The following is a 26,181-nucleotide window of genomic DNA, read 5'->3' on the forward strand; positions in this document are numbered from 1 at the left end:
TTGTAGACTTGAATTTTGTCACTTTCCCAGAAATAAAGAATAGATTGGGCACAAAGTAGACAACAGGAAGGGAAAGGAGCCAGAACAATTCACAGTAATGAGTTGAGCAAGTCGGACAGTAGCAGTCAGAGCTGACTGGAAACGCTGCTGCCTGAGTCACGTGCTTATGCTACTTTCCATTTTTTTTTCCCCTTCGAGACACGGTTCTTCTGTATAACAGCCTTGACTGTCCTGGAACTCTGTAGCCCAGGCTGGCCTCGAACTCAGAGAGAAGTGCCTACCTCTGCCTCCCCAAGTGTTGGGATTAAAGGCGTGCGCGACCACACCCAATACTAATTTTATTTTTTTAAAGATAGGATCTCATGTATTAAAGGCTGGCCTTTAGCTCTTAGCCAAGTACGGCCTGCCTTCCTGCACCTGAGTGCTGGAATTACAGGTGTGCATACCATGCCCAGTTTATGTGGTGCTGGGATCAAAGCCAGGCCTTCGTGCAGTCTGGGCAAACATTAACATCTGTGTCTGCCTGACTCTGCTGTGTTAATAATTGCCATTCCAGGACTTCAGGGGGAGGGGAGGCCACAAGATACTAGACCCAGGAACAAACAGCTGAATCAAGGAGTTAGGAGAGAGAGGCACTTTTAATCTGAAGGAAGAAGGAGATTACAAGAGCAGGGACAATACAGGTCCAGAAAAATGTTTTCTTTCCCTCTGTGCTGGCCAACAAATGGCCGTGTCCACAGGGACCAGACAGACCTTTTCAGACCTCACCTTGGTGAAGGCCTCCACAAACCAACCTGTCATCTCAAAATGACAAAATGTGGCGCTGGCATGATAGCTCCACGGGTAACGGTGCCTGCCTTCCACCAAATGCCAGGACACATGGTAGAAGGAGACAACCAACTGACTTCACAAGTGTCCTCTGCCTCCCACATGCACACGGCGGCATGCATCCACACACATACATGGATAAATTCATCGCTTTTCCTGTCAGTGTTTGCTGAAGGAGTATGTATGGCCAGTAACTAGGTTCTTCTGTGATACAAAGAACAGCTGCAGAAGCAGTGTCTAAGATACCCTCTGAGAGGAGAACGCAGAAGAACCCCCTGAGCTGGGCGCTCCGACTTGGGCCGAGCGAGGCCTTGCAAGCGTCCCTGAGACAGTTCTGACCTGAGCGACGCTGAAGCGGCGGGGGCTGGGGCCTTGCAAAAACAAGAGGTGGGGAGGCCCTACCTGGCAACCTGGGACGTGGCGAGCCAAGGTGGGACGGGCTGTGTGAAAAAGACAACGTGTTCATCTTTCCACAACAGCTCCCACCTCTCCACGGAACTATTTAAAGGTTCCATGGCTGTACGACCACAAGAGTCAATTCTGTGGCAGGATTTCCTGGGAAGCACTTGTCAGATGAACAAGATGGAAGACTACCTGGTCATTCCTGAGTCTGAGTGTCAAGAATCCCAAACCCCTCTAGGTGTCCCATACCCTCCACATGCCTGCCATCAGACCCTGAACTGATGGCCACCACAGGGAAGAGGACCAGAGATCACGAACTACCGAAGGGGGGGAGCTGTAAGTGCTGCCTTCCCCTCCCAGTGCATCCGTGGTGAGGATAGCTGCGTCAGGGGCCTGACCGTGTTGAAATGCTACTCAACAATCCAGAACTGCCACAGGCTAGCCCTGAGGCACCTCACCCAGCGGCCAGAGGGACGACAGTGAAATCCGGAGTTACTGAGTCTACACTCCTTGGTTTTCTGTACTCACTGAATTCAGTGCTTAGACTAGCCTCTGGTACATCTGAAGAAACAGGAAGTGGAGCATAGGCTACCCCAGTCTGTGCTGTAAACTGCACAGCTCTCTATGGGGACTGCCAAGACTGGTAAGGTCACTAGGAAAGCCTCTGATAAGCTAGGCCACTAGATAAACCAGGAGTTCTGGGCAAGTTCCCACTCAGTAACGTGGGACGTCTGGCCACGAGGCGCGGCTCCCAGGACCTGAAGGAGCCATAGGTATGAAAGCCCTCTGGCCTCTGGCAAGTAGTAAGTGCTCAATATCAACAAAGGGGGCAGTGACCACACAGAGCTCACGTAGAAGGTATACCAACGTGGCACGCCACAGCCCTCACAAATGAAGTTCTCAGTGCTGTACTGTTGCTAAAGGTGTGTGTGTGTGTGTGTGTGTGTGTGTGTGTGTGAGACAGAGGCCAAGGCTGATCATACTAGTGAGCAGAGAGCTCATGTAGAATTCACGAAGACCTAAAATAAGAAAAAAAAAAAAAACTTTTTTTTAAAAGCTAGAAATCCTATAAAGTAGCTCTCTCTTAAAAGGTCAGATGTCCACACCTCACCTTGAGAGCAAAAGGCGGAGCAGGCGCTGTGTTCTCTCCGGGGTGGTGGGGGGGGGGGTGCGGCTTAGCACAATGGCAGCTGTGGGCAAAGGCCCAGGCTCTGAGAACCCACTCTCCCTGGACAAATGATATGTGAAGAGACTGGAACACAGACAAGAGGGGCCGGGTGCTCTGGGTGAGGTGAGCGTGAACCAGGCCAATTGGGCAGTGGTTCTCAGCCTTCCTAATGCTGCGACCCTGTAACACAGTTAGTTCCTCAGGTTTGTGGTGTGGTGATCCCCAACCACATAACTTCATAACTGTAATTTTACTGCTGCTATGAATCGTAATGCAAATACCTAATATGCAGGATATCTGATTTATGCCCTGCCCCCAACGGGTCCTGACCCACAGGTTGAGAACCACTGGTCTAGACCCTCTTCTAGAAGGCAGTGATCATGCAAGCCCCTCCTGCTAAGGCACTCTGGACTCGGATTTGTCAGCTCAGTATAGAAGACTAAGTTGGTATTCTTTAGTTCTGGTGGTTTTGTCAGGAAAACCGTACTGGCTTTTGGCTAAGTGAGCATCCGTCAATTCACTGAGGGGGGCAGTTAAGAATTCTACCAAGGGTCAAGTGTAGGAGGGACAGAGCACTTGCCTAGTGTGGTAAAGCACTTGACTAGTGTGCAGCACACACAGGTGACAACCACTAACTAGTACAGCCGCCTTTCCTCTGGTTCACAAAGAACAGGGGAGGCTGTGGCGCCTCCATCTGATGCTGTGTGTTCCCTAATCAAGTTGAATGCGTTCTGAATCTTTAGTCCGGGGGCACAAACGGCCTACTATCAGCCCCCAGAAGAACAAGGACTTGAGAACTAATTTTCATGTAACAGCAAGACCAGGTGTGGTGACACATACTTGTAATCTCAGTCCTGAGGCTGAGCACAAACTCGAGACCAGCCTAGGCTACATAGGGAGATGCCTGCTTATTTGTATCTGTTTAAAGTGCAGAAACAGAAGCACCCTTGGGGTGGCTACTCCGTCTCACTGCCAAGCAGTGGGCAATGCAATACCACACACTCACCTCCCAGGAATAAGATCCCATGTGCAGAGAACTAAGGGGAGGTTGGTTATCTACTTACCATCACCCAGAAAAACATGCTTGGGCAGATTAGGTTAGTGTTCATGGGTAGTAAAATAAAGCAACAAGCAGTTATAGCTGAGGATCCCATCTTTCCTGTTCCTGCCTTGGTGGAGAACCCTAATACAAACATCCTCTAACAGACTTCTTAGCCACTCCCATCTGAACATGACTATTAGCCCTTAAAGAATCCAGAGTTCCAAAGGGTTACCACTGGAAGAAAAATCTTAAAAACAACAACAACAACAAAAACCAAGGTGACCGCCAGTCTCTGTGACCCGTGAGACAGAATATAGAGGCCCATCAGCTGTGAGAACTGAGGAACCCACTCCCATCACCTCCAGCTACACTAGAGCCCTTACATCCGTCACTCCCTCCGTGGGACACAAACTCATCACAGGGCAACACTTCGACAGAACACAAACATGCTCAGGGCTCTTCTTGATCAACTCTTTGAAGTACTTTTTTAGGGATAATTTCTTTAAAAAACAATTTTAAGAAATCAGGCACATTTAAAACACCAGCTCTCGGTGATCAGAGTAGTTAAAAGTATTTTTATTATAAATTTCAGGATCTGAGAAGTAATGTTCCGTGACTAAGTTAAATCTGAGAAGACTTCTTACCAAGCACATATGCCTTGCAGGTGGCACTTGGCCCGAAGATATGGGGGGGGCGGGGGCGGGCCCAGCCCTCCCTGAGGGTGGGGTCAGCCGAATGATGGGAGATCTCACTGAGTCCCACTAGCCAAGGAGTGAGTGCATGGGGTCCTCCTGGTCTGTCACCCTGGCATCGGGTTGACAAGCGTTCAGTCCAAGGAGTCTCCTTGGACTCTGAAGACCAACAAACCAACTCCTGAGCAGCAGTCTCAGTCTAAACTTCAAGTTTCTGTCCCACTTTCATTAAGTGATACCTAATATTACATGATAAGGTTTTATCATTTCTTTCAATGATTTACACTGAATAAGGGTTATGATCCAACTTGTTCTGTAAGTCAAAGGCTGACCTGCTTCCTACATGGTAGGGGACCCACAGAGAAGCTGATGATGTCCCATCGACCAAGGTCAGGTACTGGGAAACACACTAACCCAGGGTTCTAGATGAAGTACATGTCATCAGAGGTCTCACTGCTAAGTCATGGGCACCTGGGGTAAGCTAGCTACACCAGGAAGAGGTCAAACAGACCTTGACGGGTTGTGTAGACCACCTTCCTGCCTCTAAGAACAATGACTGCAGCCTGAAACCTGTACTGGCAATCAGACTGGAGGACCCTAAGTCCCCACGGCTTTAACATATTTATCTCTTCTTGGGACAGACAAGGTTTCACCATGCAGTCCTGGCTGGTCTCAAACTCAGTATGTACACTAGGCTAGCTTTGAACTCGTGATACTCTCTTTGCCTCTACTTCCTAAATGCTGGGATTACAGACAGTGCCACCAAACCTGGCCTGGGTATTTATCTTTTAAAAGGTTCCTAAAGGCAGCATCTTTAAAAGATGGAGCCATGGAGAGCTTCCGGGGGGTTGGGTGTGAAAGGGGTACAGGGTGAGACACACTGTGCTGAAGTACCTGAGAGGTGGTGCAATGTGGGAGAGCACCTCACGCTACAGAATGGGGAACCAGAATAAAAACAGCTGCAGACACAGCAAGTTCACCTGTTCTGAGAAACTGCAACAGGATGAACAGCTGGCTGGCCCCAGCTGCGGCTTCCTCCCCCAGATTCTCGCCCCGCCCCCCAAATTCTCTTAATTGAACCCTATCCCTTAAAGCAATGGCCCTCAACAGGGGGTAACTTTGTCCACGGGGGACATTTGGCAATGTAGGAGACATTTTTGGCTGCCCTCACTGGGAGTGGGGTGCCACTGGCATCTAGTGGGTACAAAGAAGCCAGGGCTGTTGCCGATCGTTACATAACGCACAAGGCAGCCTCCTACAGAGAATTACTGAAAGGTCAAGGGTGCCCAAGTGGACAGGCCTGTTCTAGATGGGAGCTTCACTCTTACCCTTCCAAATCTAGCTGAGCCAAGGCCCCTGAGATGACAAGCAGGCCAATGGGAACAGTATCTCAAGCCAGTGCCATGCTCAAGAGAAAGCCCAATTCCCCAGTGTAAGGTCCAGCCAGCTGCTGGCGGTCTGAGTTCCAGTGGATACAACTAAAGCCGCAGGGTCCTTCCGTCTTCTCCCCTGAAGAAACCCTTACTTCTTCCTTAGAGCTAATGCAACTCCAACGGCCACCGCTAGGATGGCTACCGCAGCGGCCCCCCCAAACAGCAGTACGGCCTTGCCCTCAGCGCCCACGGCACCCCTGGCTGCCCCGGCAGCAGTGGCCTCCCCGGTGTGGCTCTCTTTCCTGCTCCCGGCCCCCTCCGCGCTCGGCTGGACCGCCCGCTCCGCCCCCTCCAAGGCAGCAGGTCTGGCGGCTGCCGCCTCCAGCTCCTCCTCGCCAAACTCCACAAACACTGATGGAGTGGGGCTGCCTTTCTCGACCCTCACTTCGGTGGCTTCCTTGGTGGCGATCTGTGGCAGCAAGGGGCGGCGGCGGCGCCCGGGAACGCCTCCTCCGGTACCTCCTCCTTCTCCACGTGCACAATGTCGGAGTTAGAGGAGTTGTTCTCACTCTTCTCCCCCGCCCCGCTGCTGTCCAAGCTTTTCACTTCCTCAGGATCCATGGCGATCTGCTGCCAGGACTCAGGCCCAAGGGAGACTGGGAGGCTTTCTGTGTGCCAACTCTGGCTAGCAGACAGTGAGACAGGTAGGCTCTCAGACTGCCAAGAGGTTGTCACCGTTGGGGACTCCGGGGGACTGACTTGTCCGGAGTTGTCACTGGGCAGGATATAAATGTCATTACTGTCTTCTGCGATGATTCCAGGGTATTCTTCTTCCTCAGACTCAAGACTAAAGACAGTGCCCTAGAAAAGAGGAGGATCCACAAACAGACTCATTAATATTAAAAACTCTCAACCTAGGAAAAACAACTCGAACTCAAAAGAGCGTCACCTGCCTCTGCCTCCCAAGTGCTGGGATTAAAGACATGGGCCACCACTGCCTGGCTATAAGGAAGAATCTCTTGACAGTCCTGCTGCATCATGTACAGCCAGTTAACTCAAAACAGCAAGAAATGCAAACAAGGTCTGTCAGTCACTCAGTGAGCACAGAACCACTGTCATGGACCAAGTGCTAGTGAGAGTCAGAGGAGAATGGGTCTCGGGCTGTGAGAAGGCAGGGTGAGGGCAGAAAAATCCTGCAGTTCTGGCAGCGCAGGCCACCAGGAAGATGCCATCCAGCCAGAGCACAGAGCTAGAAAAGGGGGAGGCAGGGCTGGCAAACTGCTCCCTCTGTACTGTGTCCCTGAGGAACAGAAAGTCCAGTCATGGCTGGCAGACTAGAGACAGGGGTGTGATTCCATAGCTAATGGTTAGTCAATGCAATCTCCTAAGGTGAAAAGTATAACCAGAGCTCTGCTTTAAACCTTACCCTGGGCCAGCTACATGGCTGAGCAAAGTAAAGGTGCTTGCTGCAAAGTCCCATGACCTGAGTTCAATCCCCAGAGCCTACATGGTAGAAGGAGAGAACTAACTCTTGCAAGTTATTCCTTACTCCATGCACATACACACAATAAGTAAATAAATATACATTTTGAAACTGATGACATAACACTTACACTGTCTTTAGTGGGGTGCAGTGGTGTATGTGTGAAACATCAGCTCTCCAAGAAACTGAGTTAAAGAATCACTAAGTCCAGAAGCTCAGGCCAGCCTGAGAACATAGCAAGACCCAGTCACAAGCAAAGCAAGCCAACTTATCTGGATGCTGTGCCATGATGAAGAGACACTAGAGATACAGGAGCTCGTGCCTCTCCTTCAGGGATCAATAAAGACCAGCAGTGTGGGTCTTCATCCATGGTCAGCACAACTTGCCTAGCAGATGCTATTTTACAGACTGAGGTAAGAAAACTTTCAGGTCTGTGTTCACACAGGCTGGGCAAACCCAGGGATTAAGACATAGTAAGAGGGCTGGAGAGATGACTCAGAGGTTAAGAGTACTGGCTGCTCTTCCAGAGGTCCTGAGTTCAATTCCCAGCAACCACATGGTGGCTCACAACCATCTGTAATGAGATCTGGTGCCCTCTTCTGGCCTGCAGGGACACATGCAAGCAGAACACTGTATACATAATAAATAAATAAATAAATCTTTAAAAAAAAAACATGGTAAGATAGGCAGGAAGAGAACCAATCGGTTGCAATGTTGCAGAGATCCAGGGACATGTCACAAAAAAAGCTAGCCAAAACTCAAATGCAGCAGAAAGTCTGACTAGAATATACAAGTGAATGAACTAACAGCCACTTTATGATGACTACAGTTCACAGTCATCTGGACTACAATCATTTTCTTCTAACAAACAAAAGTTTGCACACCACGGATCCATTAGACCAGGGACTCCTCAATCAGCCCCACCAAAAAGGAAAACCAGACATACACATGAACAAATCACATGACTTGACATTCTACCACCCACTTCTAGCTCAGCCCTTGAAGCCCCCGCCTCCACAGGGAGATACCTGTGAATTTGGAATAAGCAGAGGAGAAATGTGCAGTCTTCAAAACAAAATTTCTTGGAAAATGAATCTCTTGGAAAATGGATGCCTTGCCTACCCTTCAGACTTCAATTGCTTCATAAATAAAATGGGAATGACAGCCAAGGCAGCTTTGAGACTAAGTATAAAAGCCAGGCGTGGTGGCACACACCCCTTTAATCCCAGCACTCAGGAGGCAGAGGTGGGCTCTATGAATGTGAGAACAGCCTGGTCTACAGAGTGAATAGGCCAGCCAGGGTTCCATAGTGAGACCCTGTCTCCACAAAGACCAGAAATCTGACGTTACATTAGGAGGGCGGTGAGACGGCACTGTGGACAGAGCCATTAGTGCGCAGGCCTGCTAACCAAAGGAGAGAACCTTTCTTGGTTCTTGAGTCCCACATGCGAGCTGTGGCATGTGCATGCCTGCACACATGAGGCTTATATGTGCATCCACACAAAATTTTTAAAAATTACAATGGTATATAAATAAGTATACAATATATTTATATAGTATTTATATAATGTATTCTAGCATGGTATATTAATATACACTACACAATTATATATTATAACAGGACACAATACTATACGGGGACACTGGAAGGGCCTATACCTATAGGCTTGGAAGGGAAAGGAGGTTATCATGGCACACCTAAGACCTCTGACTCGAGAGGCTAAAGAAGTCATGTGATCTGGGAGGCATCGTGAGAATTTCTCTCTCAAAAACAAACCCAACAATAATGATGATAAAAGGGGGAGGTACGTCTAAGCCTCCAAGCTTCTGAGGATGAGCCTCACCTTTAGAAGGTTCCTTTGGGTCTAAACTGCTGGAGGTACCCAGAAGAGAAGTATTAAGTGAGAAAGAGAAGGCAGGAGAAGTGAGGAGACAGGGAGCACACTCAGAACAGGAAGTTGTTGGTTCAGTTCAGAAAGAAAGGAGACAAAGACCTTTACTAGCTGCTGTGATCAGTATAGGACATGGAAACTAAGCAAGGGGCTGGAGAAGATAAGTTTAGTAGTTAAGGGCACTGGCTGCTCTTCCAGAGGTCCTCAGTTCAATTCCTAGCACCCACATGGCAGCTCACAACTGTCTGTATCTCCAGTTCCAGGGGATCTGACACCTTCACACAGACATACATGCAGGTAAAACACCAATGCACATAAAATAAAAATAAATTTTTAAAAAGATTCAAAAACAAAAAAACCATACAGTCCATCCTATTTAATTATTAAAAAGTCAAGTCTGATATATAAGAAGCCCATATTGTACAGCATACATATGCTATACAAAACTACAGTATTATTGAGCAAATTAAAGCTGTTTAACTAAATGAAGGGCTAGATAGTATGTTCATAGGCTGAACACTGAAGGTTGTTTAAAAATGTTAGGCTGTTCTTTCTGCCCCAACACACACACACACACACACACCACACACACAGAGAGAGAGAGAGAGAGAGAGAGAGAGAGAGAGAGAGAGAGAGAGAGATAGCCCTGCCAGTTTTGATTCCCCAATAAACGTTTTTTTTCTACCCACAAAAAATAAATAAACAAACAAACAAACAAACAAACAAACAAACAAAGATGTTAATTATGGGCTGGAGAGATGGCTCAGTGGTTAAGAGCACCAACTGCTCTTGCAGAGGTCCTGAGTTCAATTCCCAGCAACCACTTGTAATAAGATCTGGTGCCCTCTTCTGGCCTGCAGGGACATATGCAGGTGGAATACACATAATAAATAAATAAATCTTTAAAAAAAAAAAAAAAAGTTAATTATTTCCCAGCCTGGCATGGTGGGCCGTGATGGAGCACACCTTTAATACCAGCATTCAGAAGACAGAGACAAGTGGATCTCTAAGTTCAAGGCCAGCCTGATGTACAAAGCAAGTTCTAGAACAGCCAGGGCTATACTGAGAAATCCTGTCTCGAAAATTAGTAAAATAAACATGTTAATTATTCCCCCAATGAAGCTATTATTATAATGTAATTTCAAACAGACAATCCCACCAGGCTTTTTCTTACAGAAATTGACAGCCTGACTCTGAAATTTATGCTGTAAGAGATTAAGACTCACTAGGGCCAGGCATGGTGGTGCCCCTTTAATCCCAGTACCCAAGAGGCAAAGCCAGGAGGGTCTTTGTGAGTTTGTGAGTCGACATAGCAAGTTCCAGGAGAGTCAGGGCTATCGAGAGACCCTGTCTGGAAACCACCACAGCTCATTAGGAAGGTGCACTACTGCATGAGGACAGGTCCCCAGCTCAGGCCCGCCCCTGGCACACCCCTGGGCACACCTTCTCCCTCTCTGAGTGAACTATTGCTATTACAAATCCCGGGACTCTGGTCCAAAAGTTGTTCTAGGAAAAAAGCTGAAAATCTCAGTGGGAGCTCCCCATCCTCTTGTCTGTACCTGTAACACAGCACTCACTAGAGGCTAGGAAATTTGAATTATGTGAAGGAATGAATGGGATGTCTGAATTCTGCACATCTCAAACAAAGGCAAGGCATATGGAAATACTATCTAAACTGGTATTCTTTTAATGTTTCTAATTCATTTAAAAACATCTTGCAAGGCGGCGGCCAGGCGGATCTCTGTGAGTTCGAGGCCAGCCTGGTCTACAGAGTGAGATCCAGGATAGGCTCCAAAGCTACACAGAGAAACCCTGTCTCGAAGAACCGAAAGAAAAGTCTTATCGCAGTGTGTATACGTGTGTGCATCCATGTGCCTGCACGTGTGCACAAATGAGCCTTCACATGGCACCGTCACATCAAACTCAAGTCATCAATCAAGCTTGACAGCGAACGCTTTTCCCCGCTGAGCCTTCTCGTTAGTTTTTAATTCTTTTTTTTTTTTTTGGTTTTTCGAGACAGGGTTTCTCTGTGTAGCTTTGCGCCTTTCCTGGGACTCACTTGGTAGCCCAGGCTGGCCTCGAACTCACAGAGATCCGCCTGGCTCTGCCTCCCGAGTGCTGGGATTAAAGGCGTGCGCCACCACCGCCCGGCTAGTTTTTAATTCTTTTTTAAGAATCCAGATTCATATTGGCTTATAAATTCATAAAACATAAAGTTCATCATTTTAAGTATACAGTTCAGTGGATTCTAATATATTCACAATGCTGTATAACCTCACCAGCATTTACGATAATTGTAAAGAGTTCCTCTTTTCTTCTTAAACAAGACTGCTATGCAGGTATTCAAATAACCAGTTTGCTTATAATTAGGTTGAACATAAAGAACAGGGACAACTAAGTTCCTGGAAATCTGCAGTGATAACTTTTTGCAGTGCTAAAGATAGAATTTTTTAGCTGTGATGAGTATGGAACCTAGGACCTCATAGAGCTAGAGCTGCATGCACCTCAGACCAAAGAGTGTTATCATTTAGCTTCAAAACATGCCTGCCCTTAGTGCCATTCCTCATATGGATCCTTTTCCCAACTCCAAACCCTGCTTGACCAAAAGAGGCTCCTCCAGACGCACTCCTGTGGGAACTCTTTCAGACTCATTATGCGTCCATTAGCATGGTGGTAATGTAAAACCAAGCAACAATTCCCAACCTTCATCAATAATGAATGTTACAAAAAGCTCTTCACAACCAAGAAAGCTGCCATCAGTGGCAGAACTCACGGCATGACGGGCAGCCAGAAGGGAACTGCTGAAGAGGCACAAGTCTACTTCATCTCTTGCTGCCCCTTAATTACAACACGTATCTCAATGTATTCCCAAGTGGGTATCTCTTCTGTTCGGTTTTGCTATTGCTTTTGAGACAAGGTCTCGTGGCCCAGGCCAGCTGTGAACTCAGTATGTAGCTGAGAGGGATGGAAAGATGGCTCCGTGGTTAGAGTACTTGCTGCTCTTCCAGTAGACCAGGGGCCAATCCCCAGTACCCACATGGCAGTTCAAAACCAACTATAGTTACAGAGGATCCTACACCTTCTTCTGGCCTTCTCAAACACTGGGCATACACATATATGTAGGCAAAATAGCCATACACATAGAAACTAAATATGTAGCAAAGAATGGCTGCTGTGGATATTGTTCTATATAAATAAAACACTGATGGCCAATGACCAGGCAGGAGGTAGGTGGGACAAGGAGAGAGGAGAATTCTGGGAAGCGGAAGGCTGGGGGAGAGACACTGCAGCCACCGCCAGGAGAAGAGCATGTAGAGACGCGGTAAGCCACCAGCCACGTGGCAAGCTATAGATTTATAAAAATGGGTTAATTTAAGATAAAAGAACAGTTAGCAAGAAGCCTGCCACGGCCATACAGTTTATAAGTGATATAAGCTTCTGAGTGATTATTTTATAAGTGGATTGTGGGACTGCGGGGCTTGGGGAACCTGGAGAGAAGCCCTCCGGCAACAAATGGCGCCCAACGGCTCGAGTTTCCACCTTAAACCTGAGAATATTTAATAACCAATTCTAAACAGAGCCAAAACCAGGCTCCTGCTTCTTGTCTCATACGGGCAGCTAGATGTGGCAAAACGCAAGTTTGGACACTGGCGGGTTCCTGGCGGGTGCGTTTGACCGACAGTATGGCGGAAATGAGGCATCTGCCAGCGGCAAATTAAGCTGTGTGGTAGATTTAGTCTTTACTAGTATTTAAAAAAAAAAAAAAAAGAGGTTTCTGGGCTACACGCTGCTTTGATAAAAGCTTAGACCCACTATTTCTGAGACTTGATGACTCCCACAGCTGGCAGAAAACGTACCACTGCCATGTTGGAAAGCTGAAGTGGGCGGAGCCAGCAGCCACAGCGCCGTTTCGGGCTTACAATGGTACAGTTTAAAGCAATAGGCTCAAGGCTCAAGGTAATATAAAACATAAGCCACATAAAGATGGCTACCACACAGAGAATCTGGATTATGTTCTCTTTGATATTCATAACTAAAGAAAAACATTTGATTACAAAAGCTGTTGAGTTATGCCAAAATGTATATTTTAAAGGTACCTTGACTTCAAAATTTGGATATAAGGATATGTTACTTTGGAAAAGAGGTTCTGCTTTTGTTTCTACAGAAAGCCAGAGGCTGTGGACTTGTTCCAGATTAAGATACATCAGGTTTCACCAGCCAAGACCCCCTGAAAGGACTCCGATGACACCATGGCCCAGATGATCCAACATCCAGATCGGTTTCAAGGCAACTGGTTCACACAATACAGCCTCACGGACTACCCCATAGGTCTAAAATTTTCTTTGCGTCCCCATAAGATACAGCGCCCCCCTCCAGCAGGAAGTAGTAAGAGATGCTACGCCCAAATTCCCAAATATACCAAGCTGGCTTTAGAGGTGGAATTGGCTCACTCCCCCTCTAAACCCAGACATATTGCTTTAAAAAAAAAAAATGGTTAAGGGATTCTTGTGTCCCAAATCAGAAGAGCCTCTGGTGTGGGACAGAGAAAAACCAATATTTTTATTTAAAACAGGTTGATTATAAATGTGATCTCTTTCTAAAAAAGAAAAGGGGATATGATATATAGGAGGATATGGAGATGATAAGATAAAAGGGTAGATTAATGAACCTACTTTTAAAGAACAACTTGTTTAAAATGTTTTACATTGGTATAGATTTTAGTTTATGTTTAAAATGTTTTACATTGGTAAAAAATTTTAGTTTATTAATACAAACTTAAAGTTAATTTTGTTATACTGTATATATATATTTCTATTCTTGTTTGAGGTATTATGTTTAACTCATTTAAAATTGTAATGGATGATTAAAAATAGATTAATAATCAGTCATCTATGATAATCATATTTGTAGCCATGTTAGTTAAGTCTTCTAGGTATACATAGATATATTTCAGATAGATAGGTAATCTTCAAACACTTCATAGACCTAGAGAATATGGCATTTAAATAACTTAAAATTCTGTTGATGTGAGACACAATTGCTCCTGGCTGCACCAATTGATCCCGAGAGAATGTTGGGCTTCTAAGACATTTCCATTTGGAAGTTTGTCTTTTTGGCACAAAATGGCCTACTGGGCAAAGAACTGCCCTTGCCTTGACGGCTGACAGTACAAATGCAATGCTGTCCTTTCTAGACAAGCGGGACACAAGGAAAGCGACCACTGTACTCTGCCAAGACAGGGTAAGATGGTCTCTCAGAATTCCTGCTTCTGAAAATGGTCTGTCAGATACTCTAGGCCTGTAGCCAATTTGAATGCACCAACAATGCTGAGAAACATCAGGTGACTGTCCAGGCTGCCAGCTGTCTTGGTCTACTCTTGCAAGATTCCCGAAGTTGCTTGCATCCGTCTACCATTTCTCAGGTACCATTATGTTCCTTCTCAGGTCTTTGATGTGGTTGAAAACTAGATAGTTGTAATTTCCTCAGTTATGATAAAAGATAAGTTAGATATAAAACCTTAAACTCACAAATATAAGATAGATAGGACATCTTCTTTAATATTGTAACTGTAATTCATGCTCGATAATTGTTTTGTTATATGTAATTTTACCATGTTAAAGTTAAAACCTTCCTTTTTAAAAAAAAGAAAAAAGGGGAAGTACTGTGGATATTGTTCTATATAAATAAAACACTGATGGCCAATGACCAGGCAGGAGGTAGGTGGGACAAGGAGAGAGGAGAATTCTGGGAAGCGGAAGGCTGGGGGAGAGACACTGCAGCCACCGCCAGGAGAAGAGCATGTAGAGACGCCGGTAAGCCACCAGCCACGTGGCAAGCTATAGATTTATAAAAATGGGTTAATTTAAGATAAAAGAACAGTTAGCAAGAAGCCTGCCACGGCCATACAGTTTATAAGTGATATAAGCGTCTGAGTGATTATTTTATAAGTGGATTGTGGGACTGCGGGGCTTGGGGAACCTGGAGAGAAGCCCTCCAGCAACAAATGGCCTTTTATTTATTTATCTATTTGTTTATTTTTGGTGGCAGTGTCTATGTGACACGAGGTGACCTCAGACTCAGAGATCCATCTGTCTCTGCCTCCCAAGTGCTGGAATTCAAAGCATGCACCACCACAAAACTAATGTTTTTACGTTTATTTATGTCGTGTGTATAGGTGGGAGGCATCTATGTCGTGGGGCATGTGTGACGTCATAGGATAACCTGCATGCGTGCAGGAGACAGCTCTCCTTGCACATGTGAGTTCCAGGGACTGAACTCGGGTCACCGGCCACAGCACTTTCACCTACTGAACCACCTCTCTGGCCCTCGACTCCTGAGCCTCCCTCCTCTGTCTCCGAGAGCAGGAAATACAGACTTGTGCCACAAAATCTGGCTCTGCTTTGTTTTTCATTGTTGTTGTTTTTAAGACAGAGATTTGCTACTAGGCCATTTGCTAAATGGCCTAGAACACATAGTCCAGGCTGACCCCTAACTTGTGATCCTCCTACCTCAGCCTCCTGAGTGTTGGGATTATAGGTATTGCACCATCTCCCACCTAAATGTATCTTTTTCCTTTTCTTTGAGACAGTCCCACAATGTAGCCCTGGCTGGCCTGGAACTGGCTATGCAGACCAGGCTGGCTTTGAACTCACAGAGATCTGCCTGCTCTGCCTCCCAAGTGTTGGGACTAAAGGTGTAAAATGCCAGGCACAGCTTCTAAAGGTATCATACTATATCTAAACACAAGTTCATCTTTCTCTGAATATTTTCTGCTATTATTCTAATAAACATAATCACTATTTTCTTAAAAATTTTTTAGACTTATTTATTAATTTGGTGTGCACACCAGGGCATGTGCATGGAGCACAGAGGACAGTTTGCTGGAGTTGGTTCTCTCCTTCCACTGTGTGGCTTCTAGGGATGGAACTCAGGTCATCAGGCTTTGTAGCAAGTGCCCTTAATGGCCGAGCCATGTGGGGGCCCCTAACCGCTTCTCTCTCGACAGAAATAATGCGATGACTCCTGCTGCCTATCAAGTGGTCTGGAAATGAAAGGTGTCATCTTGCCAGGTGTGGTGGCATCAGGCCATCCCAGCCCCGATCTAAGGCAGGAGGATTACGAGTTTAAGAATAGCTAGTTGTCTTTTGAAACGCCTGTCTCCAAAAAGAAAGGGTTGTGAGCGTGCTGGGGATATGAAATAGGGAGCAGTGATGGGAGCTTTGCTACTCACAGAGGTCCTGAGGTTCATGCCTGGTGCCACCAAACAAAAAAAAAGGAAAGATGCTAATCAATGGAAAGTAAATGTCATGTCTGCCTGGGTATCATTTTGTCAGCTCATAACTAATATATTAGCCATCACTGCTATCTTTCTAACAAAGACCACAGTTCTCTCGGGAAATCAGTTCAACTCCCTGCCTCCATTACAACCCCTCTACAGTCCATCAATATCCCTGAGCAGAAAACCTGACTCTAACGTATTATCTAGCCATCAGATAAAGGCTCAGTTCAAGTAGAGTACTGCTAATTATCTGACTCCGCCAGCTAAAAAGCCAAGAGGGCAAGGCCATACAATATTTAGAAGACACATTATCCTTCCCGAGCACAGCTGTGCTTTACTCTCAAACAAAATATAAAGTTTTTAAAGGCACAGTACTATTAAATGAAGTAAACCAATATTTCCTCCTATTCTTAGGGGTATTTTTTTTTTCTTTTGAAGCACTAAGGAGGGAACCCAAGGTCTTATGCATGTCAACCAAGCACTCTGTCCTTAAACTGCATCCCATTTTTCTTACCCATGTTCTAGGTGCTCTATGAGAAGCAACTCCACACTCAGTCTCCTATGCTAAACTCCCAAGCCTTGCTGCCCAGGGATTTAAGAAAATAAACTCTCAAAATGGGCACAGTGGTCCACACATTTAATCCCAGCACTTGGGAGGCAGAGGCAGGCGGATCTCTGTGAGTTCGAGGCCAGCCTGGTCTACAGAGTGAGATCCAGGACAGCAAGTGCTACACAGAGAAACCCTGTCTGGAAAAAAAACAAAGATATGAACTCTAAGTTGTTGATCTACACTTGGAAAAACAAGACGCTCTATCTAACAAAAGAATCGACAAAACCAGAACCAAGCGTCTAACTAAACAGGTAAGCACTGTAGTGTTCAGAAAGAGGCCTTTGGGGCTCAGCTTTTGAAATGGAACTTTCCTCAGGGGAAAGCTAACAAGTGGACATAGGATTTACAGTACAATGTCGTCCGTGTCCCGTGTCTCCCCCCTCCCCCCCGTTACTGGTTACTGTCTGGTGTATGTATGGTGCTGGGGATGGACCCCAGGGCCTTTGCACGCCAGGAAGGCACTCTACTAGTGAGCTACAAACCTTCTTCATTACTTTAACAGCCCAAGCAAAGCTAACAGAGGGCTTAAGAGCCTCTGGTCCACATTTAGAGACTTCACCTTCCATCTCAGACATCACAGGAGTACAACTGTGCGCAGCGTGGGAGGTACCTCATATGACTGTGTGCCATTTTACTAAAAATGTACCCCATTTTATGCTCTTTCATAACTGTTTTTTCTTTTCTCTAAATGTTATAATGCTTTTATTTATTTATTTTGTGGCGGAGGGCAGGGGGAGAGGGTGCAGTCAGCGACGGTGTGATCAGAGGGTTCTCTCCTACCATGTGGGTTCCAGGATCAAAGCAAGGTCAAGCTTGGTGGCAGGCCCCTTCACCTACTGAACTAACTGTCTTACCAGCCCTGTGGGGGAGTCTGAAAGGAGAGCGGAACAGGGTAGCTCACACTCGTGATCTCAGCACTTAAGAGGCCCACACAAGAGGACTGCTCGAAGTTGGAGGCCAGCTTGGGCTACACAGTGAGTTCCAGGACAACGTCAATAAACCTCCTAAAAAGAAAAGGATGATCACTGAAGCTCTTTCCAAGGGGGACCCGTCCACACAGACAGCTGTTTTGGGCTACCTAAACTCCAGCAAAGTAGAGTTACACTCCAAGCGGTTCTAGAACCACTCCGTCACCTAAGCTTGTCTCTAACAAGGTGTCAGCCTCATGCTTGACCCTCTGCTAGAACGCAGGTTGAGTCCAATTTCTACCCTCACACTTCTCCGGCTGCTTCACAGTGCCTCGAGTTTATGTTTATGCCAGAGGAGAGAAAACAAGTTACCCTTCTTCAAGAAAACAGACACACACAAATGTATGAAACCCGCTATGAAGATAAAGGAAATATGCTTAAACACATGTAAAATAAAATATAACTCTGCTTAGGAGTTAGGCCAAGAAAAATTGGCCTAGCAATTATTAAAAGAGCCATTTTGTGGGTTGGGAATGTAGTTCATTTGATAGAGTGATTGCCTACCATACATGAAGCCCTGAATTTGATGACTATATAAAGTAAGTGTGATGGTGTAATTGCAGACTTGGGAGATGAGAAAGGAGAATCAGGAGTTCAAGGCCAGTCTCAAGGAGTTCATCTACATAGCAAGTTCAAGGCCAGTCTGTCTACATGTGACAAAAATAAAATTAATTAAAATTGTATACTGTGTCCTGATGTCTAATACTGAGTTTATTTTGTTTTGAGTTTTTTGGGTTTTTTTTTTCTCCTATCAGTTACAAATTATTTGTAACTAATGTATTTGGTGTAAATTTTAGCTTTTTTGTGTCATGACTGGTGATCTAAGCACCTATGGGTTTCATTTTTCCATCTGAGGATGGCTTTCATTCCAAAGCCCATCCTCATTGGTAAATCCATCTAGGACAGCACATCCCCTAAGTTATGCCAATAAAACTTTATCATTCACTCTCAGCCTCACACACTGTCGTTCAGCTTATACGATGGAAACAGGTAACTGATCTCTACATGCTCAAACAGGACACTCACACCCAAATGCTGCTTCAGTCCCTACTGACCTAAAACAAGAAGACGGAGTGTGAAAAGCCCTCCTAGAGAAGTGGATTAATGTTCATACAGTATGATGCCAAGACCCACAAGAACACATCTCAGAACCCAGCTCGGGATGGGACTTTAGCCAACAGGTAAAGAGTTCTTGTGCAGCATGTAGCAAGGCCCTGGCTTTCATCTCTAGCACTGAAGAGGGGGGTGGGAATCCACCCCAAACCCATCACAGTAACACCCATACCTGAACGGACAGATTCCTCAGACTTAACAAAACCAAGCTGCTTACCAACCTACTTGGTTTCAGATGAATTTTTACAGCATAAAACTTCTAAGAAACCCTAAATGCTTCCAAGAAAATTCTTATCCTAGAGTAAAAATAAATAATCCTTTTCATGGCTGCTACTCTTTAAAATTGTAACAAGAATCTTCAACTCAGGAAAAAGAGAAAGGAGATTAATTTCATTCAAAAACTTTAAGACAGACATTAGATGAAAGTTTACAATAATTTTTCTATGTAATCTAAAACTATATGGTTTATGTTTAGTACATGACAATGGAGAAAATAAAAGGCCTTATCATAGTAGACTAAAATTGCTGCCCTTTCAGGAAAAAGACTTACCACAATGTAACCATGCCAAGAAATGAAAATCAGTGAGAGAGAGCAGAAGGAGAAAGTGTGATTCGGTCACAACAAGCAGCTCGGACCTGCCCTAATTGGAGCAGGCCAAATACAAGTTGGAATCAAGGAATCAACAGTCAGACTTAAAGATGAGAAAAAAGAATGCCACATACTTACAGACACACTTACAGATAGCATGCCGCTTACAAATATTTACGTTTCCTTTCTCCCCCCCCCCCCCTTTCCTTCAGACCATTCTTACTGTGTAGTTAAGCTGGCCTGGAACTCACTGTGAAGCCCAGGCTGGCCTCAAACTCGCAATTCTCCTGCCTCCTCTGTCTCCAAAGTGCCACTACGGTTGGCTTACTTTCCCAAAGTGCCTTCCAGGTGACTCATGCTGACAATGACTAGGACATCAGTACATAAATCTCAGATCAGTTAATGTTCCAGCACCGAGGAGAGAGGAGCTCATGACACCCACTCCTACCTGAGGAGCTATGGACAGCTAATGGCTTCTGGGGGAGGGAGAGGCAGTTTCCTTTAAAGGTGCAGCCCTTTGTAGGTCAATCACACTTCAGTGGATGCTCCCACGCCCCACCCAGAAATATATGGGCAGCAGAAATTGGACTTGGAGGGTTATTATTTAAAAAAAAAAGACATGAAATTGGAGATGGGAAGGTGGGGGGTGGGTCTGGGAGATTTTAGAGTGAAAAGAGGGGTGAAGGTGATCAAAACACATCTGTATGAAATTCTCAAAGATTAATGACATTTTTAAAGCGGAAAAAAGAAAATATCTTATTTTTACTTTTATTATCATTTTTTGGGTCAGGGTCTCATGTAGTTCACAGGCTTGCCCTGAGTCAGTTATGTACATGAAGGTGGCCTTGAACCCTGGTCCTCTTGCCTCAACATTCGAAGTACTGGGATCACAGGCTACGGTTTCAGTGCCTCCACTGGTTCTTGTTTCCTATGTTTTCTTAAATGTGTCTGCTCCTGCTCTTTATTTGTTGGGCTCTCTCCTCTGTCTCTCTCTCTCTCTGTGTCTCTGACTCCCCCTCTGTCTCTGTGTCTCTGACTCTCCCTGTCTCTCTGTCTCTGACTCTCCCTCTGTCTCTCTCTGTGTCTCTGACTCCCCCGTCTCTCTGTGTGTCTCTGACTCCCCCTCTGTCTCTGTGTGTCCCTGACTCTCCTGTCTCTCTGTACATTACGTACATGTGTTTTCAAGTGTGTGAGTGCATGCATGTGGTGGCAGAGGACAACCTTGAATGCTGGTCCTTCTTGTCTTAAATTGTTTGAGGCTAGACCTCCTTGTTGGATGCCATTGCAGGCACCAGACTACTGGACCTGAGAGCGTCTAGGGACTCTCCTCCCCCCCCTGCACACCCTACCCAATCTCTGAAGCAGCTCATTCTACTAGGAAAAGATGGGGAACAACTAACTGCCCAGGAAAGCACTGGTTCTTGGTTCTCAGCCTGCCTCCCTCCCTCCCTTCTTTCCTCAGCTTTAACTCTCCCGGGGAGCATGCACCCAGCTTCTGAAGGCAGCCTGGGCTTGTACTAGGGTCTAAAATTATTTCTAAAATTTCCCCAAATTAAGTTTTTGTTTTTTGTGTGTGGGTTTTGTTGTTGTTGTTTTGCTTTTGTTTGTTTATTTGTTTGTTTGAGATAGGGTTTCTCTGTGTAGCCCTGGCTGTCCAGGATTTGATCTGTAGACCAGGCTGACCTCAAACTCACAGAGATCCACCTGCCTCTGCTCCCAAACTCTGGGATTAAAGGTGTGCACCACCATGCCAGGCAGAGTATTCTTACTGAATATTATAGCTTGTTTATTTTGGAGATTGGGGCAGTTTTATTATGTAGCCTGGCTAGCCTGGTATTATGTAGATGGCCTTGAACTTCCAACAACCCTACCGCCTCAGCATCCTGAGTGTTGGGATTACAGGCGTGTCCCAACATACCTGGCTCAAATGGCCAGTTCTGCAGCCTTCCTCAGAATCATGTACACAACAAATTTGGAAAAATTTTGGAATGTATTCCAGGTCTTCCTTTTCTAACTGACAATATTAAAATGCGTCCACTACCACTGCCTGGCTTTTAAGCTTTTAATAAGGTTGCAAAAATAATGAATTCCCATGTAGTCTTTACCCAGTTTCCTCTACTGTAAGTGTCTTAGTTAGGGTTTCTGTTGTGATAAACACCATGACCAAAAGCAACTTGGAGAGGAGAGCGTGTATCTTACAGTCCATTGAAGGAAGCCAGGGCAGAGGCCGTGCAGGAAAGATGCTTCCTGCCCTGCTCAGCCTGCTTTCTTATATTACTCAGGGCCGCCTGCCCAAGGGTGGCACTGGCCACAGTGAGCTGGGTTCTCCCTCATCAGTCATTAATCAAGAAAATGCCCCGTAGGCTTGCCCACAGGATGAGCCGCGGAGGCCGTTCTGCAGTTGAGAGCCCTCTGCTCCCAGACATGTCTAGGTTTGTGTCAGCTTGACAAAAACCAACCAGCATGTGACATCCTAGGAAACTGTGATCCCTTTGTCAAAGCTAAAATAATAAAGTTTGTCTATTAACTGAACTCCAGACTTGATATTGATAGCAGTCTTTTTCCTGTGCTATAATTGTTCCAGGACACCACGATATATTTAACCCTGCACTAGTTTTTCATTACTCATGAGCATAGATCACAACTCATGGCGGACTACACAGACTTCATCCTCTTTCCTGTTCATAGCCCTTTGTTCTTCCGCTCCAATTAGCCTTGCCGCTTCCGCGCTGCTGAGTTCCTAGTTCCTTCCTTCCTTGGTTGGTTATTTGTTTGCTTTTTTTTTTTTTTTTGCTTCAGGCTTCATAGTGGCTTGCTACATGAATTCATTCTTTTTGCAACCTTATTAAAAGCTTAAAGGCCAGGCAGTGGTAGTGGACGCCTTTAATCCGAGCACTCAGGAGGCAAAGGCACATGGATCTCTGTGAGCTCAAGGCCAACTTGAGCTACAGAGTGACTTCCAGGACAACACAGCAACCCTGTCTCAAAAAAACAAAACAAAACAAAAACAAAAAAAACACCACGCTGGGCAGAAGTGGCGCAAACCTTTGATCACAACACTCAGGAGGCAGAGCCAGGCGTATTTCTGTGAGTTCGAGGCCAGCCTGGTCTACAGAGCGAGATCCAGGCACCAAAACTACATGGAGAAACCCTGTCTCGGAAGAAAAAAAAAAAGAAAAAAGAAAAACACTTTGGGATTGTTTCATAGATTGAAACATGTCCAGGAGCTGGGGAGATAACTTGGTAGAGCGCTTGTCTTGCATGCATAAAGCCCTGGATTCAATGCCATAAACTAGGTATGGTGGCACACATCTGCAATCCCATCACTCAGAGGAGGTAGAAGCAAGATGGTCAGATGTTCAAGGTCACCCTTAGCTAAATAGAGTTCAAGGCCAGCCTGGGACTTAGGGTTCTGTCTCAAACAAACAAACAAACAAACAAAAACCAACCAACCAAACAAAAAATATGGCTATATACCATGACTTAGAAATTCTACTTTGCCAGGCAGTGATTGCACACACCTTTAATCCCAGCTCCAGAGGGACCCAACACCTCTAGCCCCTGTAGGCACCTGCACTCCCATACCTGATTTTATTACTTGGGTTCTAGGGGTCAAATCTGGGTCTTCACACATGTCACAGGCTCCAGCCTCTAAAACTCCTTTTTTGTGTGTGTTTTTCAGACAGAATTGCTCTATGTAACTCTGGCTGTGTTGCTGGGATTAAAGGCATGCGCCACTGTGATTAGTTGTAAACTTTGTCTTTGAATAAACTCCAACTGTATTTTAAAAACTTTTTCTTTTTTTCATGCAGAAAGAAATCTGGCTTAAAAAAGGATCATTGTCAAAATGATAGTGAAAAAAAGGCTAAGAAACAATGACTAACATTGAGTGAAACATGTAAGTTACAGAAAAATATAGAGAGTACGATACTATACAAAAAAATTCAAGGCAAAATAATTATTGTCAAGTATTTACACACATGTAAACTATGATTTTAAAAGTTTAGAAAATCTGGGCTGGAGAGATGGCCCAGGGGTTAAAAGCATGCACTGCTCTTACAGAGGACCAGAGTTCAATTCTCAATACAGCAGGTGGCTCACAACTACATCTAACTTCAGCTCCAGAGGGACCCAACACCTCTAGCCTGTGGGCACCTGCACTCCCAAGCATATCTACATATAAACACACACATACACACACAATTAAAAATAACAAAAAAATGAGGCTGGAGAGATGGCTCTGACCATAAGAGCACTGGCTGCTCTTCCAGAGGTCCTGAGTTCCAGTTCCCAGCAACCACATGGCAGTTCACAACCATCTATAATGAGATCTGATGCCCTCTTCTGGCATTCAGGCAGAACACTATATACATAATAAAAAATAACTCTCTAATAACAAAAAATAAAAACTTTTAAAAAAAAGTTCAGAAAATCTGTTAGCCTTTTGAAGTATTAGATAATAGGAACATATCAAAACCCAGGAGAAAAATATAAGGAAATTAAAAAATGGCAGCTGTGTGGGCCAAGGATATAGATAAATGGTACAGAACTTGCCTAGCACATGTGGTCTGACTTTAATCCTAGCAACTCTCACCCTGGCCCCTCTAAAGCATTAACTGTGTTCTTTTCTTAGGGGCTACAGACACATGGGTGTTCATTTTACTGTTCCTCACCGCTTAGTTATTCTGATTTGTTTCTGTTGCATAAACTGTTTCATGACTAACAACTATTTGAAAGTACCACGTATCACTTTATTGAAGTGAACCTAGGTGACTTAAAATGGCATGAACGCCTTTCCACTGCTTGTCATCCAGCACTAACGTAAACCCACACTGTCCAAAAGCCAACAAGAACTACAACTTTGTCAACACAACGTAAACCTACACTGTCCAAAAGCCAACAAGAACCACCAACTGCTTGGGCCAGGGCTGTAACTCTGCGGTAGAGTACTTGCCATAAACAACAACACTGGTTTGATCTCCCAGAAAATAAAAAAAAAATATTTGAAACTTTTAAAAACAGTCTAAATTATTTTAAAGAAAAAAAAAATTGTTTTAAGTAGTTCATACCCAGCCACCTTGCTGAATGATGAATTCCGCTGCATGGTCCTCCAGATACGTCACGCCAAACTGTAGCAGGGTACTCAGGGGCTCTTGACCTCGCCGTGTCAATTCCAAAAGCATTTGTTGTAGCAAAACTAGAGGCACCAAAATCTTCAAGGCAAAGATGAAAACATGGAAAAATGTAAGACGTGAAACTCTTATGACAGATTTTATGTTCAACCATTAAACATTTTAAAGCAGACACATGATTGTGGTTATTTCATTCTCACTATGATAAAACATCAACTCCTGCTAGAAATTTTCAGGCCACTGTATATGAATTTCTATAAGAGGGAGGAGAAAAAGTTGTTATGTGAAAAAAACCATGTGTGAAACATATGTATACAGAAATTCACACAATAATTAATTATAATGAAAAAAGACTAAAAACAATTCAACAGACTAATCTAAAAACTGTAGCCACCCTAGCTGTTAAAAGACTAGATTGTTCACCCACCAACTACCAAAATTTAAATCAACACACACATACATATGCACACATAAGGCTAACAGTGTCTCTGGGGAAAAATCTACAACTAACTAGTAACAGCAGTCAATTAAGGGAACTTACTGACTAAGGGCGGGTGAGGGAAGAGTAATATCCTTGTTTCTAGTATTTCTGCACCTTTTTCTTTCCCCCCTTTTTTTTTGGTTTTTCGAGAGAGGGTTTCTCTGTGTAGCTTTGGTGTCTTTCCTGGAACTCACTCTATAGACCAGTCTGGTCTTGAACTCAAGAGATCCACCTGCCTCTGCTTCCCGAGTGCTGGGATTAAAGGTGTGCACCACCACTGCCAGGCTTATTTCTGTACTTTTTACATTTTTCACCAAACACTTTTACTATCTATTTGAAAACAAATATTCCTTGTTGCTCTTTTTGAGAGAGGGTCTCATGCTGTCCCCCAGGCTGGCGTCATGCTTATGGCAATCCTCTTGCCTCAGTCCCCCAAGTGCTGAGTGAGACTATGGGTGTGAGTGATCACACCTGGCACAATAATAACCTAAAAGTGATGAGCTATGCTATGAAAGTCATCAAAAATCAAATACAAACAGAGGCATTATAAACTCTACCTGTGGTGGTTTGAGTGTAATTGGCCCCCATGAGCTCATAGGGAGTGGCACTATTAGGAGAGGTGGCCTTGTTGGAGGAAGTGTGGTCTTGTTGGAGGAGGCTGGATGACACACCATTAATACAGGCCTTGAGGCTGAAGGGCACACCTTTAATCTGGGTCACACCTTCTGTTGGAAGTGTGTCACTGTGGGGGTGGGCTTTGAGGTCTCTTTCTCAAGCTTCACTCAGTGTGACAGTCAGTGGACTTCCTGTTGCTTTTGAGTCAAGAAGTAGCACTCTCAGCTCCAGCATGTCTGCCTGCATGCCGCCATGCTCCCTGCCATGAAGATAACTGACTGAACCTCTGAAACTGTGAGCCCCCTCAATTAAATGTTTTCTTTATGAGTTGCCATGGTCACGGTGTCTCTTCACAGCAATAAAAACACTAAGACAATACCTAATAATCCTGTGGCTCAATATTTAAAATAATCAGAATTTACAATACAAACTAACTAGAGTCTACTGCCTTCCTTTCAAAAACAACAACAACAACAACTGCAAACAGAAAAGTGAAAACAAAAACTGAAGGGCA

At 45.0% G+C, this 26,181-nt stretch overlaps 2 protein-coding genes across 2 annotated transcripts in view; both read right to left on the bottom strand.

Moving 5' to 3' along the window:
• Positions 1-3,988: 3,988 nt before the first annotated feature.
• On the bottom strand, positions 3,989-24,646 carry LOC114700735 (bcl-2-like protein 13). The gene is given in 3 exon segments (XM_028880431.2): positions 3,989-5,989; positions 5,992-6,366; positions 24,509-24,646. Coding segments are annotated over 3 exon segments (825 nt in total). The 5' UTR covers positions 24,623-24,646; the 3' UTR covers positions 3,989-5,653.
• LOC114700737 (bcl-2-like protein 13) overlaps positions 24,564-26,181 on the bottom strand; it is a 41,441-nt gene continuing 39,823 nt past the window's right edge. The window contains exon 5 of the mRNA XM_028880435.1: positions 24,564-24,652. Within this exon, the coding sequence (XP_028736268.1) occupies positions 24,637-24,652 (16 nt within the window). The 3' untranslated portion in view covers positions 24,564-24,636. The remainder of the gene's footprint in view (positions 24,653-26,181) is intronic.

The sequence above is a fragment of the Peromyscus leucopus genome, chromosome 3, assembly GCF_004664715.2.
Source record: "Peromyscus leucopus breed LL Stock chromosome 3, UCI_PerLeu_2.1, whole genome shotgun sequence".
NCBI lineage: Eukaryota > Metazoa > Chordata > Mammalia > Rodentia > Cricetidae > Peromyscus > Peromyscus leucopus.